The following is a 19,948-nucleotide window of genomic DNA, read 5'->3' as shown; positions in this document are numbered from 1 at the left end:
CTTGCTTACCCCCTCCGAAAGATCTGCCTCATATTATTTTTATACCGCGCTACAAGCCCAAATAGCGGGAGTCCTTCAAACTTTGACACAGGCTCTGAGAAGAAAGGACGTTGCTTGCATTATGCATCATCACATGTGATGTTCGGAGCAGGTGCATCACTGGGCTGCATGGTGTTCCTAGCCATGGCGGAGAATAAAAAAATACCCAAGCTTCATAAGTGAAATGGAACATGAGATGTGTCTTTTTACCAAACATGCTGCGTCTCTGTTCTAGGTAACGAGGTTTAATTCGCACGGGCTGAAAGGACAGCAGTACAAAAGCACAAACACACTAACGCTAAACATAATGAAGAGTACTATAACTGGACCATTTGGAAGACACGGTCCTATGCGGCAAATTGCCATGTAATGCAACCACCCTCTTGTTCCTATCAAATTACTTGTATTAGTTATAATTATCAGTATGGTTAATATTATCAATATGTGACTGAAGCCTACCTCTAATGTGAAAATGAGGCAACTAAACACCATTAAAAGCCCCATCCCTTTATGCAATAAAAAGTGACAGTATAAATTTGTTCTCATGGCTAAGGGCAGCAGACATTCATTTTCTGAGTGACAATTCCATCCCACCCAGAAAGAAGAGAGAAAGGAGACAGCGCAAGAGAGAGAGGAAGAGAAAGGAGGGGTGGTAAGGCACTTTGACTTATTTAATATTGAGAGATGACCCCAGGTCCAAGAAGCACCAAATTTCAAGACCGAAAACAGAAACAATGGATGTGTCTTAATTGTGACATTACAGGCACTCACACAGCCAGGAACAGAGGGGGACTGATTAAAAGGACGGGAAAGGTGGGTGACTTTGTGAAAAGGTCATCGCACACTTACACACCTGGGGTTTTCACATATTTTCCTCTCAAAAAAGAGAAAGAGAAAAAAAAAGAGTGAAAGAACTCCTATGTGATTATAGAGAAAGGAAAGGCGTTTCGGGGGCCGGGGACAATATTTTACAATGCATTAGTGAAATAAGATGGTAATTTCCTGGGCAGAGTGTATCCAGGCAGAAAATGACAAAAGGGAAGGATCCTCCCTATCTCTGTTAGCTTGCAGCCATCATCACCCAATCGCCAGGTGGGCTAGGCGCGGGGGTTAATTGAGAGGTTAACAGGAGGTTGTCAGTCAAAGGTCAGGGCATTGCTCTCCATGGTCCCTGCTGACCTCGCCGAGTGTTGGTGGCCGTGTTTCCGTGTACCCTCCGCTGCGTCGACGTGAGAGGCTCTCTAATAGAGAGTAGAGCAGAGGGGAGCCACACTGAGCCGTACTACATAGACGACCTATTGTCTATGAGTGATGAATTGTGGTGAAGATGAAAAAGGACGGTAGCGTAACAGGCAGTGTATCATAGGTTCTCTGGTCAGTGCTGTAGTCATACTACTGACCCCCCACATTACACACCGGTGTCATTTGTTACACTATACATTGATTAAACAAATATTCTAATATGCAATTTGAGGGATTATAGCACCTGCCAATTCATAAGTATTTTGGAAAGCAGACAGTACAATTACAGTACACCAGCTAATAGAGTTGGTCAAAGAGAGCACACACAAAGAGACCCCCACACATTGACTGCTGCCCACCAAAAAAGGATGTACATATGCCATATAGTGCAATTGGAAAGACACCTTGACTTTTCCCACATTAAGTTACAGCCATATTCTAAAATGGATTAAATTGTATTTTTCCTCAATCTACACACAATACCACAAAATGACAAAAAAAGTTTTTTATGCAAATGCATTTTAAAAATGAAACACCACATTTACATAAGTATTCAGACCCTTTACTCAGTACTTTCTTGAAGCACCTTTGGCAGCGATTACAGCCTCGAGTCTTCTTGGATATGACGCTACAAGTTGGTACACCTGTATTTGGGGATTTTCCCATTCTTCTCTGTAGATCCTCTCAAGCTCTGTCAGGTTGGACGGGGAGCGTCGCTGCACAGCTATTTTCAGGTCTCTGCAGAGATGTTCAATCGGGTTCAAGTCTGGGCTTTGGCTCGGCCACTCAAGGACATTGAGACTTGTCCCAAAGTCACTCCTGCGTTGTCTTGGCTGTGTGCTTAGAATCATTGTCCTGTTGGAAGGTGAACCTTCGCCCCAGTCTGAGGTCCTGAGCGCTCTGAAGCAGGTTTTCATCAAGGATCTCTGTACTTTGCTCTGTTCATCTTTGCCTCTATCCTGACTAGTCTCCCAGTCCCTGCTGCTGAAAAACATCCCCACAGCATGATGCTGCCACCACCATGCTTCACCTTAGGGATGGTGCCTTTTAGTGAGGCTTCCTTCTGGCCACTCTACCATAAAGGCCTACTTGGTGGAATGCTGCAGATATGGTTGTCCTTCTGGAAGGTTCACCCACTGACAGGAACTCTGGAGCTCTGTCAGTGACCATTGGGTTCTTGGTCACCTCCCTGACCAAGGGCCTTCTCCCCCAATTGCTCAGTTTGGCCAGGCGGTCAGCTCTAGGAGTCGTCTTGGTGGTTCCAAAGTCCTTTCATTTAATAATGGAGGCCAATGTAGTCTTGGGGACCTTCAATTCTGCATACATTTCTGTGACAACACAATCCTGTCTCGGAGCTTTACGGACAATGCCTTCGACCTCACGGCTTGGTTTTTGCTCTGACATGCACTGTAAACTGTGGGACCTTATATAGACTGGTGTGTGCCCTTCCAAATCATGTCCAATCAATTGAATTGACCATAGGTGAACTCTAATCAAGTTGTAGAAACATCAAGGATGATAATGGAAACAGGATGCACCTGAGCTCAATTGAGAGTCTCATAGCAAAGGGTCTGAATACTTACGTAAATAAGGTGTTTTTTTATTTTGAATACATTTGCAAAAAATTCTAAAAACCTGTTTTCGCTTTGTCATTAACATTTAACATTTAACATTTAAGTCATTTAGCAGACGCTCTTATCCAGAGCGACTTACAAATTGGTGCATTCACCTTATGATATCCAGTGGAACAACCACTTTACAATAGTGCATCTAACTCTTTTAAGGGGGGGGGGGTTAGAAGGATTACTTTATCCTATCCTAGGTATTCCTTAAAGAGGTGGGGTTTCAGGTGTCTCCGGAAGGTGGTGATTGACTCCGCTGACCTGGCGTCGTGAGGGAGTTTGTTCCACCATTGGGGTGCCAGAGCAGCGAACAGTTTTGACTGGGCTGAGCGGGAACTGTACTTCCTCAGAGGTAGGGAGGCGAGCAGGCCAGAGGTGGATGAACGCAGTGCCCTTGTTTGGGTGTAGGGCCTGATCAGAGCCTGAAGGTACGGAGGTGCCGTTCCCCTCACAGCTCCGTAGGCAAGCACCATGGTCTTGTAGCGGATGCGAGCTTCAACTGGAAGCCAGTGGAGAGAGCGGAGGAGCGGGGTGACGTGAGAGAACTTGGGAAAGTTGAACACCAGACGGGCTGCGGCGTTCTGGATGAGTTGTAGGGGTTTAATGGCACAGGCAGGGAGCCCAGCCAACAGCGAGTTGCAGTAATCCAGACGGGAGATGACAAGTGCCTGGATTAGGACCTGCGCCGCTTCCTGCGTGAGGCAGGGTCGTACTCTGCGAATGTTGTAGAGCATGAACCTACAGGAACGGGTCACCGCCTTGATGTTAGTTGAGAACGACAGGGTGTTGTCCAGGATCACGCCAAGGTTCTTAGCACTCTGGGAGGAGGACACAATGGAGTTGTCAACCGTGATGGCGAGATCATGGAACGGGCAGTCCTTCCCCGGGAGGAAGAGCAGCTCCGTCTTGCCGAGGTTCAGCTTGAGGTGGTGATCCGTCATCCACACTGATATGTCTGCCAGACATGCAGAGATGCGATTCACCACCTGGTTATCAGAGGGGGGAAAGGAGAAGATTAATTGTGTGTCGTCTGCATAGCAATGATAGGAGAGACCATGTGAGGATATGACAGAGCCAAGTGACTTGGTGTATAGCGAGAATAGGAGAGGGCCTAGAACAGAGCCCTGGGGGACACCAGTGGTGAGAGCACGTGGTGCGGAGACAGATTCTCGCCACGCCACCTGGTAGGAGCGACCTGTCAGGTAGGACGCAATCCAAGCGTGGGCCGCGCCGGAGATGCCCAGCTCGGAGAGGGTGGAGAGGAGGATCTGATGGTTCACAGTATCAAAGGCAGCCGATAAGTCTAGAAGGATGAGAGCAGAGGAGAGAGAGTTAGCTTTAGCAGTGCGGAGCGCCTCCGTGACACAGAGAAGAGCAGTCTCAGTTGAATGACTAGTCTTGAAACCTGACTGATTTGGATCAAGAAGGTCATTCTGAGAGAGATAGCAGGAGAGCTGGCCAAGGACGGCACGTTCAAGAGTTTTGGAGAGAAAAGAAAGAAGGGATACTGGTCTGTAGTTGTTGACATCGGAGGGATCGAGTGTAGGTTTTTTCAGAAGGGGTGCAACTCTCGCTCTCTTGAAGACGGAAGGGACGTAGCCAGCGGTCAAGGATGAGTTGATGAGCGAGGTGAGGTAAGGGAGAAGGTCTCCGGAAATGGTCTGGAGAAGAGAGGAGGGGATAGGGTCAAGCGGGCAGGTTGTTGGGCGGCCGGCCGTCACAAGACGCGAGATTTCATCTGGAATGATTTCAATCATTATGGGGTAGTGTGTGTAGATTGATGAGGAAAAACATTTAATCCATTTTAGAATAAGGCTGTAAAGTAACAAAATGTTAAAAAGTGAAGGTGTCTAAATGCACTGTATGTATTACATACTGGTAGCTTACGAGCAGATCGTTTTGTGCTTTAGCCATGTGTTCATCCTGTTAATCTCATGCCAATGCTATGTATGGCATGACAAGGAGTGCCAAAACAGTTGGCTAAAGCGCCAAAGGATCTGCTTCCATGCCAGGAATTGTTACAAAATGACTCATAGCAAATCTGAAGACAAGCGATAAAAAGTAAATTTACAATGTTCATACTTACTTTTATATTTTTTATTATTTCAGACATGATTCTGAATTAATGTACAACAACCTACAAACTGTGTTGTATGCTAAATGCAGTGAAAAGAGGTATTCTAGAAGATGGAAAAGGTGAAGACGGTACAGTATATCATATACACAACTAGTGGACAGAATATAAAAACATACTACAGTTAGAGAGAAAAAGATAAATACATGGAAATACTATGTCTTCACATTATCTATAGTGTTGTTCCTGTTCATAGGCCTGTATATCCAGAAGAAAATATCCAGAGAAAGACCGTGTTAGTTAATCATACGAATGTTAAGAGGTCTGCGGCTTAGTTTCATACAGAGTGCGACGGAACACTATCTGCTGCGGAGGTGTCCTTCCAACTCCTTTAAACATAATGACAATCCACCATTAGAGAAGCAGGCCTAAGATTTGACAGCACATTATCTTTGATGGTGTGAAGTGAAGGAACATTAGCATTTAGAAAAGCAACACACTAATGAGTCCCTGTGTTAAGTATCACTAAAACAACATCAAAGCAAATCTTTGAGAATGAGAAAATGATTCACCAAACTCAACTTGATACACAGAATTAAGAAGAGAAAAAATCTGCTGGGGAAAAAATGTTGTGCATTAGTTTAGGATTCCCTTCTCCTCTGAATCTGACAGTCCAGAATATTTCCTTATTGTGTTGCGAGTCATTCACTTGTAATCCAAAAGCCGCTTATGGCAAACAGGGTCAGCCATGTTTTAATTCCTTATCACTTTCTGTTACTAAAGAGTGCATTTGAACAAGTAATACTGAGGCAGTATCCCAAATACATGCTAAATAACATCACAACTAACAGTCGTACCGTACAGTATGTAATCAAAGTGGAGTGTAAGACTGAGCAAATAATTGATTGACAACAATATAAAACAATGATTGTAGGGAACAAAATGTTATGACAATGATACAATGTTGCGCAATTCACCAGTCGGAAAAATTTCTTATCGCTTGTATATTCCAGGAAGCCAGTATTCCAATGTATATCCAGTAAATTCACGGCTTGAAAGACTGACAGGTGAAAACCATGGTGAGAGTCTTCAGGATAGACTAAAACCATTATTTCCAACAATATGGCTTTAACATTGCGTGAGGGCACACGCTACAGTATAACTCAAATGTGCATTAATCATTAGTTATATCAGGCCAACAATCAGACAAGAATAATACTACTCATATCTGGAGTGAACTGCTGACGGTAGGCCTAAATCAAAATCTCCTCTGATCTAATAACAGCAATGGCAGCATACTCCAAAGCCTGACAACCCAGATGTCCTTGAACGCCATGTTAACCCTATAGTTAACCCTGCATGTCATCCATCAATTTTTCCCAAAAGAGATTTGTTGATACAGGTAGATATTTTGGTATTAGCAGAAGTCTCTCGTGGACAGACTACGTAACAGAAATGGTTCCGTAACATCTGCCAAAAGACACTGGGATGCGACGACAAGCAACAGAGATTTTAGTTGTGGGTGTCCGAGATTAGCATTGGTTATACATAATGGAGCTCCATTTGTGCAGTTTTGTAACTCAAGCACACTTGAATCCGAAAGACAACTAAAATGTGCCCTACAAAGCACGTACATTATTTACATAATATAAATGTTACAGACCAAAAACTGATATCTGGATTAAATACATTGTTAAACAGAAAAGGTATACACTAATCTACCCGATTTAGTGCTGATCTTCAAACTTTCTTTACATGAAGCTTTCCAATATTTCTTTACATGAAGCGTTTCAATACGTATCGTTTTGCAAACTACAGTAGATATGGACTATAACTACGGCTGTTCTGTTGTTACACATTGTTCACGAATGTGTGTCTCGTAGTTCTTATACCTCTAATTGAAGGGTTATTAATACGAGTAGGAAAAACACATCCCAAAAACATCAAAGTTATTACAGTGTCATACAGTACTGACTAAACACACTAAAAGGCTGCTAAATATCAAGGTAAAACATGTATTCCTTTGGTTTAGTGTCAGGAATTGACATTTTGGTAGTGAAAAAGAAGAAAACTTTCAAGGCAAAGATGTCAGTCGGACAGTATTCCTGAAATGATAGAGATGATCTTCCTATCCAATAAGGCATCTAAGATAATACTTTTTAAAGAGATGATTAACATATTGGTCAACATTAAACACACACTTTGGTAAATAAAAAAGTGTTCATATAGCATGGTTATACTTGTGGTACGTAACAAAAGCATTTATAAAACTATTTTTGGCCCCTGCTTGGCCATTTTGGCAGAGAGGCCCAGTGTAGATGAATAGATCTCTCTGTGTGGGCTTATCGAAGGCACGCACTTGTACACACCTATGCTAACACACACACCTAATTAGCACACACACACACTTTTCCGCTCTCCTTCCCTCTCTGCTGGAGCGTAAAGTACAGGTAGCAGTAGCACTACGGCCAACATTCCCAATCCCATCCCCATCATGGTCCTTCCTATGTGGGGAAGCAGATGCCGCAGCACTCCATGCAGATCTCCAGGCAGTCAGAGGACTCGCAGCAGGCGTCCATGATGCCACAGTCCATGTCGTCGCAGGGGCAGTTGCAGTCGTCTCCCATGTCCTCAGCGCAGCAGCAGCAGCAGCAGGTCTCCGAGGTGCAGGTGCCACAGCTAGCCTGGGCCACCACCATGTTGCACAGGGTCAGGAACTCACAGAACAGACAGGCCAGGATGCAGTGGACACAGCAGTCTGGGTCCAACACACACCATGTCCATAGAGACGGGTGGAGGATGAAGGATGATGAAAAAGGATGAAGGATGGATGAAAAACACAGAAAACCACACAAAGCATGATCAAATACAAAGAAAACAAACCGAAAACAAGAACAAAAGTCTTAAAAGCCAATGGGGGGAAAAAATCTGATTAAAACCCCTGCCTGGAACAGAGCGAGTTAATCCCTGGTCTTTTGTAATCAGAAGCCTTGAGCAGGGCTCAGGCAGTTATACAGTCACAAATCAGACTGGCCAATTACTTTGACACGTACAGTATGATAACGTCCTTACAGTAAATAAGTAAAGATAAGACTATCACTATTGACTGACAAAACAGATGAAACCACAGAATGAACTGGAACAACAGTAGTATATTCAATAGTAGAATATTGTATCTCCATGGATAAAACTGTGTGTGTGTGTGTGTGTGTGTGTGTGTGTGCGTGTATTCAGGTGCATAAGAGAGAGTGTAAGCTGAGTAGAAGTTGCAGACTAAGCAGGGAGGAGGAAGGAGAGCCAAATGGAATCAGGGAAAATTCCAAAGGGACTGAATTCCACTTTTGGGTTTTGATTAGCAGCTTTCTAAATAATTGGGGCATTATCATGCAAATGCACAGACTTGATTACGTAAAGCTGATTAGCAAAGTCCGAATTCTTCTCCCTGGCAAATTGTTGTGCTAATGCTGCCGTTTCTCTCGTCACTGATTAACATTTAACCTCTGTAGACCTTTTAACGTGTCTGGGGAGCATGACGCCAAATCACTGTTGTTTTCCAATGAACGGATGGAGAACCCTCTTCTCTATTTCACCAATAAGACAGCTGTTTTATTTTATGGAATTTATTATTACGTTTTTTTGTTCTGTGGTGTTAAAACATTTTACGGAATGTAAGTGATGTCATGCACTAACATCCGTTACATGAAAGTCAGGTGGTACACAGTAAAAAAATAAAATAAAATTAAAATTAAAAAAGTTTTTTAAGACAGATGGACAGATTTAGGCAAAACAATAAATAAGTAAAGAACAGGTAGAATTAAAATAATCAAAAGCACATGCAAGCATTTTAAACAATGTTAGTTGAAATGAATAGATAGACATCTTTGTAATAAGTCATGGGTACTAAATCACAGATCTCCTCTGCCATGCCGTTTTCTGGACCATGCAAGGAGCCGTGAAGGTTCTCCCCACCACACTAGAGGTCGACCGATTATGACTTTTCAACGCAGATTATTGGAGGACCAAAAAAAGCCGATACCGATTAAAATCGGCCAATTTCTACATATATATTTGTAATAATGACAATTACAACAATACTGAATGAACAATGAGTACTTATTTTAACTTAATATAATACATAAATCAAATCAATTTAATCTCAAATAAATAATGAAACACGTTCGTTTTGGTTTAAATAATGCAAAAACAAAGTGTTGGAGAAGAAAGCAAAAGTGCAATATGTGCCATGTAAAAAAGCTAAACGTTTAAGTTCCTTGCTCAGAACATGAGAACATATGAAAGTTGGTGGTTCCTTTTAACATGAGTCTTCAATATTCCCAGTTAAAAAGTTTTAGGTTGTAGTTATTATAGGACTACTTCTCTCTATACCATTTGTATTTCATAGACCTTTGACTATTGGATGTTCTTATAGGCACTATAGTATTGCCAGCCTAATCTCGGGCGTTGATAGGCTTGAAGTCATAAACAGAGCTGTGCTTCAAGCATTGCGAAAAGCTGCTGGAAAACGGAGGACAGTGCGGTTTGAATGAATGCTTGAGCCTGCTGCTGCCTACCACAGCTCAGTCAGACTGCTCTATCAAATATAAAATCATAGACTTAGTTATAATATAATAAACACACAGAAATACGAGCGTTAGGTCATTAATATGGTCAAATCCGGAAATTATCATTTCGAAAACCAAACGTTTATTCTTTCAGTGAAATACAGAACCGTTCCGTATTTTATCGAACGGGTGGCAACCCTAAGTCTAAATATTGCTGTTACATTGCACAACCTTCAATGTTATGTCATAATTATGTAAAATTCTGGCAAATTAATTACAGTCTTTGTTAGGAAGAAATGGTCTTCACACAGTGCGCAACGAGCCAGGCGGCCCAAACTGCTGCATATACCCGGACTCTGCTTACACTGAACGCAAGGGAAGTGACACAATTTCAGGCACCGCATTGATTATACGCAACGCAGGACAAGCTAGTTAAACTAGCAATATCATCAACCATGTGTAGTTAACTAGTGATTATATTAAGATTGATAGTTTTTTTTATAAGATAAGTGTAACGCTAGCTAGCAACTTACCATGGCTCCTTGCTGCCTGCACTCGCGTAACAGGTGGTCAGCCTACCATGCAGTCTCCTTGTGGATTGCAATACAATCGGCCATACTCTGCGTCCAAAAATGCAGATTATCGATTGCTATGAAAATGTGAAAAATCGTCCCTAATTAAATTGGCCATTCCGATTAATCGGTCGACCTCTACACCACACCCTCCGGCCAGAGCATGCACCTCTACCCACACTGTAGTCAAGGCCCAGCAGAGCTTTGGAGATGCAAGACATGGATATGGATAGAAAAATGCCAGTACAAACAGTGTCTTTGCATAACTTTCATCAGACGTTCTCAGCCTGTCAGAAAGACGGGGTTCCTTTTTGACTGGGTTTGAGGAAGAGAGCAGGAAGGGAAGGAGAAGGAAAAGAGGAAAGGATGGGACGGGCTGAGGAACGCTGAATGCTCATTTGATTAATCAAAGTTGGTTTTCTTCCCGTTCCCTCACACAGGCAGGCCATAAAGCTTGACCAGTAGCGCTGTATCGGACACAAATCAGAGAATGCCAACATGAAGCGATACAAGCGGGTTCCCCAAGATGTTTGAACGCTGATTATCATAGGAAACTACAACGGAGACACTTTAGAACAAATGTATCATATTTCCGCATTTGAAACGATGATTGTTATTGAAAAAAACATTCATATAATTATTGTGCACCGTATTCTAGAACTTAAAACTCTGTACTACTAGAGAAAGCGAAGAGCAGAACTTTGCCAATGTCAAATGATGAAACCTCAAAGCATCTAAAACCTTGAAAGACGCTTTACGATAATTAAGCTAGTACCAGCACAGTACACTATGTTCTGATACAAAATGATCTAAATAATGTCCATAGCATCAAGCAGTTGGGGCATCTTAGTTAGCGATTCACTTGGATGTATAATTCAACAGCAGCGATTAGTGAAAACCTTACAGAAGGGGGCGAGGGGGGCTGGGTCATGTACACAAGAACGCCAGACATCTCTCCTACCACAAAGAAAAATACGGCACAAATTGACACACACAGTGAGAGAGCGTTCATGTTTAATGTCAGGCCGCGGCGAAGATGCCCAGATTTTGGAGGGCCAAAAACAGCGGCGAGTGCCTCAGAGGAAATAGTTTGAGACATCTGGAAAAAACTCCAAAGGGAGCAGCATGACATAAAACAAGCTGGAATGGGTGCACACCATCGAGCCAAGCGAAAACATTCAAATGAAGAGAGACTGTTGGGTGAAGGGCCAGTATACTGCCTAGCTGCCTGCCAGGCACAGGGAGGGAGAGAGGGAGGGTGAGAGATAGCGATTGAGAGGAGAGGCCCACCCCATGCAGTAGTCTTTAGAGTGCAAGTCCATAATGCATGAATGAGGGTCAAACTTGTGGCTACGGGAAATATACAGACAAACCAAGATGTGAAGTTGGCGCAAAGAAAGCATTCCAAATTAGTCACCACAAAGGCCTTAAAAAGTATTGAATGTGCCTTAAAAAGGAGCTCAAATCATAATTGATTATACAACAAATAAAAACCACAAAAGGCCCCAACCGAACCCCAGCCTGACTAAAAGACGAGCGGTAAACGACTCTTCAGTCAGTAGCGTATACAGAACTGTTATCACAGCTTCATTTCAGTGCCAGAGAACATGTGCCAAGAATGCTCTGCTCTAGAATCCCCTGAGCTAGGTTCTCTTCCAGTGGAGCTTTATTCTTCTAGTGTTCATAGGGGCTGTTTAGTAGCTAATTTCACAGGCAAACAGATTATGGTAATCCATGTAAACATTAAAACACAACAGCTTGCAGTTTTCCGCCGGGAAATAAATACTTGAGTGTGAACATATTGATTTAGAAAACACAAGTCGAAAAATAACCAACACAAAAGCTGTAATGAGACTTATTGAACTGTTGCTGCTATTTTTCTTTGCCAATTAAGACGTGGAAGAAAAACATGACGCCTGTGGAATACATCATTGGTGAATATTTAACTTGTATCATACCTTTTATTTATAGGGAACTCTATAACTTGTTAGCCTTAGCCCTACCATCAATCTGCTGCATATTTCAAATAGCTTAACCTTGGTGAAGACAAACAATCTCAAATTCCCCAATTCATATAAAAACACACTTTACAGTGAGCTCCAAAAGTATTTTGTTGTTTTGGCTCTGTACTCCAGCACTTTGGATTTGAAACTATACAATGACTATGAGGTTAAAGTGCAGACTCAACTTTCATTTGAGGGTATCATTCTGGACTATCCATAATCATGGTAACCTCCACACTAATGAAGACATGTTTAGAAACATCATAGTCTTATTTACAATAAAAGTGACTCCAAAATAACAAAATACATTATTTACCATTAATTTCTATTGGGCACAAAACAATCTGAAACACAACCAAAACAAACAGCAAATGCATCAAGCAAGTCTGTAGGAGTCACAAGCTTGATGTAATCATTGCATGCTATGAATATGGGACCAAATACTAAACTTTTGACTACTTTAATACACATAGCTGAATTTTGTCCCAATACTTTTGGTCCCCTGCACAAAAAGTGCTGTAATTTCTAAACGGTTCACCAAATATGGACGAAAATACCCTCAAATTAAAGCTGGCAGTCTGCACTTTAACCCCAGCCATTATATCATTTGAAATCCAGAGTGCTGGAGTACAGAGCCAACATAATAAAAAATGTGTCACTGTCCCAATACTTTTAGAGCTCACTGTAATACATATTTCACACTAATCATATCTTATTTTTTCTCCCTCTTCCTCTATAAGACAAAGTAAAAGACAAAGCGAGCGGAGTCAGAGACGAGGCGATGATAAGCAGGGAGCAGCAGGCAGGTCAGATAATGGATAGCAGATAACAGATAGCAGACAGCTGTTACAAGGTAAAAAGAGGACGCGTGTGTGAATCCCAGACAGACGGAGCCAATGTTAATGAGGAGCCACAGTAAGGCTGGAGACTGGAGGACAGACATAGACCCATGCAGAGGGGAGGGAGGGAGGTATGGAAGGAGGGATGACACTTGGCAGGCACCCTGGGCGGCTCAGCCTCATTAGAAGGTCACACCTTACTGACCATTAGTCATTCAGAACACCAATCACCTTCATTACTGCACTCACCTCCGCACAACACCTGAGAAAACGATGGCTCCCCCTGAATTCTAAAATACATCCTTTCGGTTGTTGTTGAGGAAAATAAAGCCATAGGAAGCAGGTCTTGACCAAATGAAAGTACGCTTTCATCATTAAAATAAGAGAACCGAGAGAATCTGTCCATTTTTGACTGTCTATTCTGTCCTCTCGACAAATGGAATGTTAATGGTGGAAGACCTGCACTAAAGGTGTTGATGAAGTGCTAGCGGAAAGTCAAGCCAAGCAGATGAGGGATGTGTGTTCATTGTGTGATTATTAGTCTGTGAGTGACTCTAATGACCTTAAGTTGGAGCACAGTACTTACCTCCTAGTGAGAGAGTGTGTTCTATATAAGACAGAGTATGTGTGTGTACAGTCGGCGCCCAGTACTTATAACTCACCCTCTGGTAACGTCCCAGGCTTGTGAGATCCGGTGGAGCTTCCCTTACTCCGTCTGCTGCTGTCGCTGTTGACCGACAGGCTGGAACGAAGTTGGCTCTGCATCTTCTGGGAGACGCCGGGCGATGGGTGCTGCTTCCTGTGCTGCTCCGCCCCACAGGAACATTGCCGGCGGATTCCATTGCCGTTACTCAGGCCGGTGGAGGATTGGTGGCCATTTTGACTCCTGTCAGAAGCAGCATCTTCTCCCTCGTCGGGCTCTCCCTGCGCAGAGGCGGTTGGCTGGGGCAGCGGCTGAGGTTGAGCTGGATGGGAAAAGTTATTTTTAAAATGTCACACTCCTCTCTTTTCAGTTAGAGAGCACTTATTGTGCTTTCAGCATGTTTGACTGAGAACATGCCATTTATTCTCTACTAAGGTTTTACAGCTAGATTCTGGGTATGAGAAGGATGTTTAGAACGTTCAAGGTACTGACTGTCTTTGTTATGTTGGGTGCTCATGACAAGTATCAAATAAGTCACTTAAGATCACTTTTTTTGTAACCCTCAAGATTTCTTGTTTGATACCATCAGAACAGATACGGGAATCGAGGCTAAACCTTCAATAACTGTCCTTTTTTTGTACTGCCATCATGGAACCTTAACAAATAAAGGAGAACTGAAGAAGAGGATTACAACCCTCACACAGCCAAATGATCACACAGTACGGTATCCCTGTAGGTGAACAGTGAGTGAACAAGCATTTTCTTGGAGAAGCACCCAGGTGAGTTAAGAGAAAGACTGATGCTGCATTCCTGCCCCTGCTACAGTAGAGTAGTGATTTCCCTTCCCCATTCTCAAAGCTCTGGCTCTTTACATTCTTACAGTCGCTCCACGTGTGACAGGCAGCAGCCAGCCATGAAGAGTCAACCACCGAACGAATGAATGTCGTGCCATCTGATAAAATAAAGGGAGCGGTGACATTTCCAGAGGAAGAAGGGGAAGAGACTCCTGCACATCCAGCTCTACAGGGAGATAACTCCTGCATTACCTTCCATCTGCATCAGAAAGGAGAGAGAAGTAGCAGCACGGTGACTTATTGATCTCTGTTGAATTATTCATCTCTTTTTTTTCTTTTTCACTAACTCTGCATTTTAGGGTGCGAGTGCTGTACAAGCGGCGGCCCGTACGGCAATACGACGCTCACAGGGGAACTTTGTTGGTGACAGCCACACGATGTAGTGTTGATTTGTAGAGTGCTACTACTGTACCTGAACTTCTCCAAGTCAAAGTGGATGTGCCAAACAGCGATCTGCATACGCCTGTTCTTTCGTTCTTTCTTTCCTGTCTGCTCACCAACTAGTGCAATTATTGTTAACAAGAGAAAGGAAAATCGAGTTCTAGCCCACCTCTTTTTTACAACACACTCTCAGCACCCAGGGAGACCTCTCTGACGAGAATGTAGATGTAAAACAATGCAATTAAAAACAGACACTGCTTTGTCTCCTCGTACAGTGGTCCGCACGCCGCCTCTATAAACAAATATAGACTTTTGGGATCAGATTTCTATGCAATTTGAATTAGACAACTGGTTGGCACAAAGGAGAATTCATTATGCTCCGACTTAAACCCAGGTTGATGGATTTGACAGCTTTTTACGTGACATTGTTAGTAAACTATGGATGGCTTACAAGAAGATTCAACAATTGCTTATTTTCTTAAGCAAATATCCACATGTAACTTGTGAGATATCAACTTTGTTCTTATATAGTGAACATCAACAATCTATTCTGTAATAAGACACATTTTAACAGTGGAATTCAGAATCAGCAACAAACAAACCATACTATAACTAGTACAAAAGTTATCTTAATCTGGCCTCCCGAGTGGTGCAGCGGTCTAAGGCACTGCACCGCGTCACGACAGCCTCGGGTTTGATCCCAGGCTGTGTCACAGCCAGCCGTGACCGGGAGACCCATGAGGCAGCGCACATTTGGCCCAGCTTCGTCCGGTTTAGGGGAGGGTTTGGCCGGCCGGGATTTCCTTGTCTCATCGTGCTCTAGCAACTCCTTGTGGCGGGCCGAGCGCCTGCAAGCTGACCTTGGTCGTCAGTTGGACGGTGTTTCCTCCGACACATTGGTGCGGCTGAGTTAAGCGAGCAGTGTGTCAAGAAGCAGTGCGGCTTGGCAGGGTCGTGTTTCGGACGACTCATGGCTCTCGACCTGTGCATCTCCCAAGTCCGTAGGAGAATTGCAGCAAAGAGACAAGACTAACTACCAATTGGATACCACAAAACTGGAGGGTAAAAGTTTTATTTTTTTAATCATTAAAAAATATATAATAAGTTCTCTTAAGCTCAATACCCTTTACTGGCGTAGCCTACTGGGTAGGTACAAACACAGTATGTAGGCAGGACTATGTGCCTATGAAATAAATTACCCATAGCAGCTTGTGTAATAAAGCAGTCTCTTTTCTCATACAGAGGTCATGGAGGCATCCACAAACGACCAACCCACAGTCTGTCTATTCTCTGCCTCAGCCAGCATAATTACCTTCCCCTTTGAAGAAAGTCAAGCTTTCAATTTACAAAGTATAAATAGTTATTAGGAAACCACTGCATAAAAAAAGCAGCGGTTCGAATTTCCGACACACTAGAAAGCCTAGAAAGTGGTTCAAGTGTGAGCCTACGAAGACACATTTCCAGGGACAGGTTCCGAGTCTCTCGTGGAGACCGAGTTTTATTTTTTTCCAGTGAAAGCAATGGGAGACGAAGATGAATGGACAGGAACAGGGTAATATTCATAATCATTGATCACGGTAATGATGATCCTGCCAAAGATGATGGCATGATGAACCATGTAACCACACTGAACCAAGCCAGCTAGTAGAATGTAAAATATACTGTATAACTCCTTCTGGTAATAATAGAGAAATAGAACTAGCAGCAATAGACAATAACAGTTAAACATCAACTTGGATAACAACTGTATACTCTATAGATTGGGTATACAATATAAATGCCTATGTAATATAAATGCACTGCAAAGTCAGTGTTCCTATCCGGACAAGGAAACATATCTCCCATAAAAAAAAGGAACAACTCCCGCTAGTTGAAATAATCATAAGCGATTAAAATTGAACAGTTGTGTGGTTTACCACAAAAACTTGTTCGGAGCTGGTGGACGTACACAACCTGACAGATCGCATTAAAACACCATGTTTAGGAGAGGAGAAGAAAGAAAAAAACACTTCCAATTGGACTTCTAACCACCCTATTTCTAACACATCAACAACTGTTGAGAGTGTACATCTGTAGTTGAATAATACATGGAGTATTCCTCTACACAGGCTGTCAAACATATCAGATGGAACTGGGGGGTGAGTGGTTCTTGACTGTCTAAGCAGCATCCCAATTTGGTCCCTTGTATCTGACAGGCTCAAATATCTCGGGAGCATTTTTAAAAAGGCCAGTGTTTGATGGATTCATGAAGAACACACAAATATAATTGCCATTTGTCACCAAGTCTTCAGTGAGTAGTACGCGACGCCATGGGGACCGTAGCGCCATTGCGCCTAGAGAGCGCTACGGTCTGTGTGCGGGATCACTCTGTATGTAAAACTGTGTATAAACACCTACTTTTTTTTTTATGTGGCAGAAAATAGGTCCTATAGGAAGAATTCAAAATTGCACCCAGAAGACACAAGGAGTATATCACACGGACCCAACAGGAAGACAGAGGAATATGTATGAACATCAACTCAAATGTGCTGCATAAACAAGAATTCTAAAATAGTTCAGGTACCGGAAATATAACTAAGAGGTCAAAACAGGGCAGCTTTGAAATTGTAATTTGCACATTACTACACTATAAGTCATAGGTAAGGCAGGAGCTGGATAGGAGTGCAAAAACTAGAGCGGTGTTTCTATGGCTCAATCCTTTTTAATATTAATGGGGGGAGAGAGAGCAAGTTCTGTTTGCAGAGACCTATTAGGATGCCTATCATAAGTAACATACAGTTAGTTATTCAAATGTCACATGTCAGCAGGCTAAACAGATCCATCCAGCCCCATCTCCTAATAGCTAGCTAGATACACCATGCTTGTGGTTAGTGAGTCAAAATGCACTGTGGAAAGTGGAATACTCACAGGAAAAATAATACAAATATGATAAACAAGATGTAAACTAATCCAACAGGAGCATCTTTCAAAAACACTGAAAGACATTTAAAATGGTAATTCTTCCAGTCTTCCACTTGTTTGTTTATCTTTGTACTCTTTACATATGTACATATTATTAACATGTCTCCTGTACATGTTCTGGCCTTATACCTGGTTGATCAAAATGCTAATTTGTGAATGTGCCAATGACCTAGCAGCGGTCTCATCATCCCCTAAACAGCCTGGGGTGGCGTTTCCCCTCCTAACAAACACCCCTGTAATGTCTGGCTAGCTGGGCTGCTCAATCCAAAGGGATATATTTTCTCATTAGAAATTATACATCTCCCATTCCCATATTTATAGACGCAAAACCAGGGGAATTATATGTAGAGAAGGGGGGGGTAGCACCATGAACGTTATTACAAAGGCTCTGATTTAAATTTTCTTTCGGCATATCAAAGCTCATTTACAGTTTGACCTTCCAACTCTGTGACAAGGACTTCCTTTATTGTGTCGAAGGACAGGTTGCTGGAAGGGACAAGCAATGTCAGAATCATCATGAATTGTCCTTTCGACTATCCCAACTCAACACAACCCAGGCTGTGATCATTGTACATGCGAGTATCTGGAGTAAAAATAGCATTTTAATTGCATTCAAATTGATTAAATAAAAAAAATCTAGCGTGAAAATGTTGGAGTGTTAGGGTGCTGTAGCTTAGAATAGCCTGGATAAGCTAGTCCAACTAGCCTAGTCAAACTGTAATGGAGACTGACTAGCATTCACCAAAAAAATGTAGTATAGCAGGAAGACATTCAGGCTGTGATCGGCTTGTATAAACGCATCCTTAGTCGTCACAGCTCAAAGCTTGTAGACTGGATATGTCTTTTTGAGTGTAATTGTATCAGGGACTTCATTGGTTGATTATAATATAATATTTATAAAACAAAAACAAAACTTTTTAACTAAGAAGTAATTAGGGAAAATGTATCTTGCTTCAACAGAATAAAACATGTGACAATCACACAATGACTCTGTGGTGGTTGTCTTGGTAATGTCAGATCACTCCTATACTAAAAAAAGTAACCTTCCAACTGATCACAGCTCTATTCATCTTAGCCTAGTGGCGATGGGCCATCTGTGCCTGTTGAGGGAACTAAATTACTTTCTCTGATAGGATACTCTATCAGCAGGATGTGACATGTGATATGACAGAAGTGTTAACTCTATTAGCCCCCCTATCCCCTATTCTGATGGTATTGTATAATATAGAATCTAATTCCTGGAGAAACACCCATATCTACACTCATGTCTTATTTTCCTGCCGTTTTGAATGAGGAATAAGTCACTATTACTCAGCTCTTTTTCACCGTGGCACACTTAATTCTCTGTGACAAATTATCATTCAAATTTTGGTCTTCAAATGTAACCTGCTGTCGTGATCTGACACTTGAGTGTTTTAATATTCTGAGCCATCCTCTCTTTCCCTTGTTTCCAGTCTCTTTCCTTCCTTATTTTAGACTGCCTCGCTCTCACGCTCTTGATAACAATGGCAAGGAAAGCAGGGCGTCTGGGATTTACTAATTTCAAATTTGGTAATTTCGCCACTGATTGAGGGGAAAAAAAATAACCCCTTCGGACCTTGTTCTGCTTAATTACATTTTACAGTGGAGAAGGCAACTTGAAAGACAAGAGCTTGATTCGACGACCTGAACCTTTCAGGCGCTCTTGGGGGAGGTGGAGCCTATCATCAATTATCCTTCGATTTCAAAACGGAACATTTGGTGAGATGAATGTCTGACTGCTATCTAAATCATTAAAAACACCCAATGAGCTGCCTTTTTCTCTTAAATTAATCACATTCAGAGGAAAATCATTCACATTGTGCAAATGCCAAAAGTGTACAGGCATTGAAGTTCTTCTCTTTCCCCCTCTTGTGTTGTGTAGAATTTGGTGTGCTGCTAATTTGAGTGGTGCTAATGTAGCATAACAGAACAGATCAAGGGCATCCACCACAGCCTTAAAACCTGAGCGCAGCAGAATTACACTTTTCTCCCTCCTTTTCATCTAAGATAGAAAAAAAAGACCTGCGCTGTGATTCTGTCTTAAGCTTTATCAAATCCCCATTTTTTCCCCCAATCTGTTTCCATCTGAGAGCAAAAGAGGAATGTAGTAAAATCAAATGTAAAAAAGTCTTCAC

At 42.3% G+C, this 19,948-nt stretch overlaps 1 protein-coding gene across 2 annotated transcripts in view; it reads right to left on the bottom strand.

The window, feature by feature from the left end:
• LOC139534173 (myoD family inhibitor domain-containing protein-like) overlaps window positions 1-19,948 on the bottom strand; it is a 34,799-nt gene that overhangs the window by 2,480 nt on the left and 12,371 nt on the right. Inside the window, exons 4-5 of one of the 2 annotated variants that reach the window (XM_071333032.1) lie at window positions 13,616-13,918; window positions 4,979-7,735 (exon numbers count right to left, since the gene is read on the bottom strand). In XM_071333032.1, the coding sequence (XP_071189133.1) occupies window positions 7,482-7,735; window positions 13,616-13,918 (557 nt within the window). In that variant the 3' untranslated portion in view covers window positions 4,979-7,481. Of the gene's footprint in view, window positions 1-4,978; window positions 7,736-13,615; window positions 13,919-19,948 lie in introns of those variants that run through there. The other variant, XM_071333033.1, reaches the window with a different exon arrangement.

The sequence above is a fragment of the Salvelinus alpinus genome, chromosome 11, assembly GCF_045679555.1.
Source record: "Salvelinus alpinus chromosome 11, SLU_Salpinus.1, whole genome shotgun sequence".
In the NCBI taxonomy this organism is placed as follows: Eukaryota; Metazoa; Chordata; class Actinopteri; order Salmoniformes; family Salmonidae; genus Salvelinus; species Salvelinus alpinus.
This window is presented reverse-complemented; position numbering and strand designations above follow the sequence as displayed.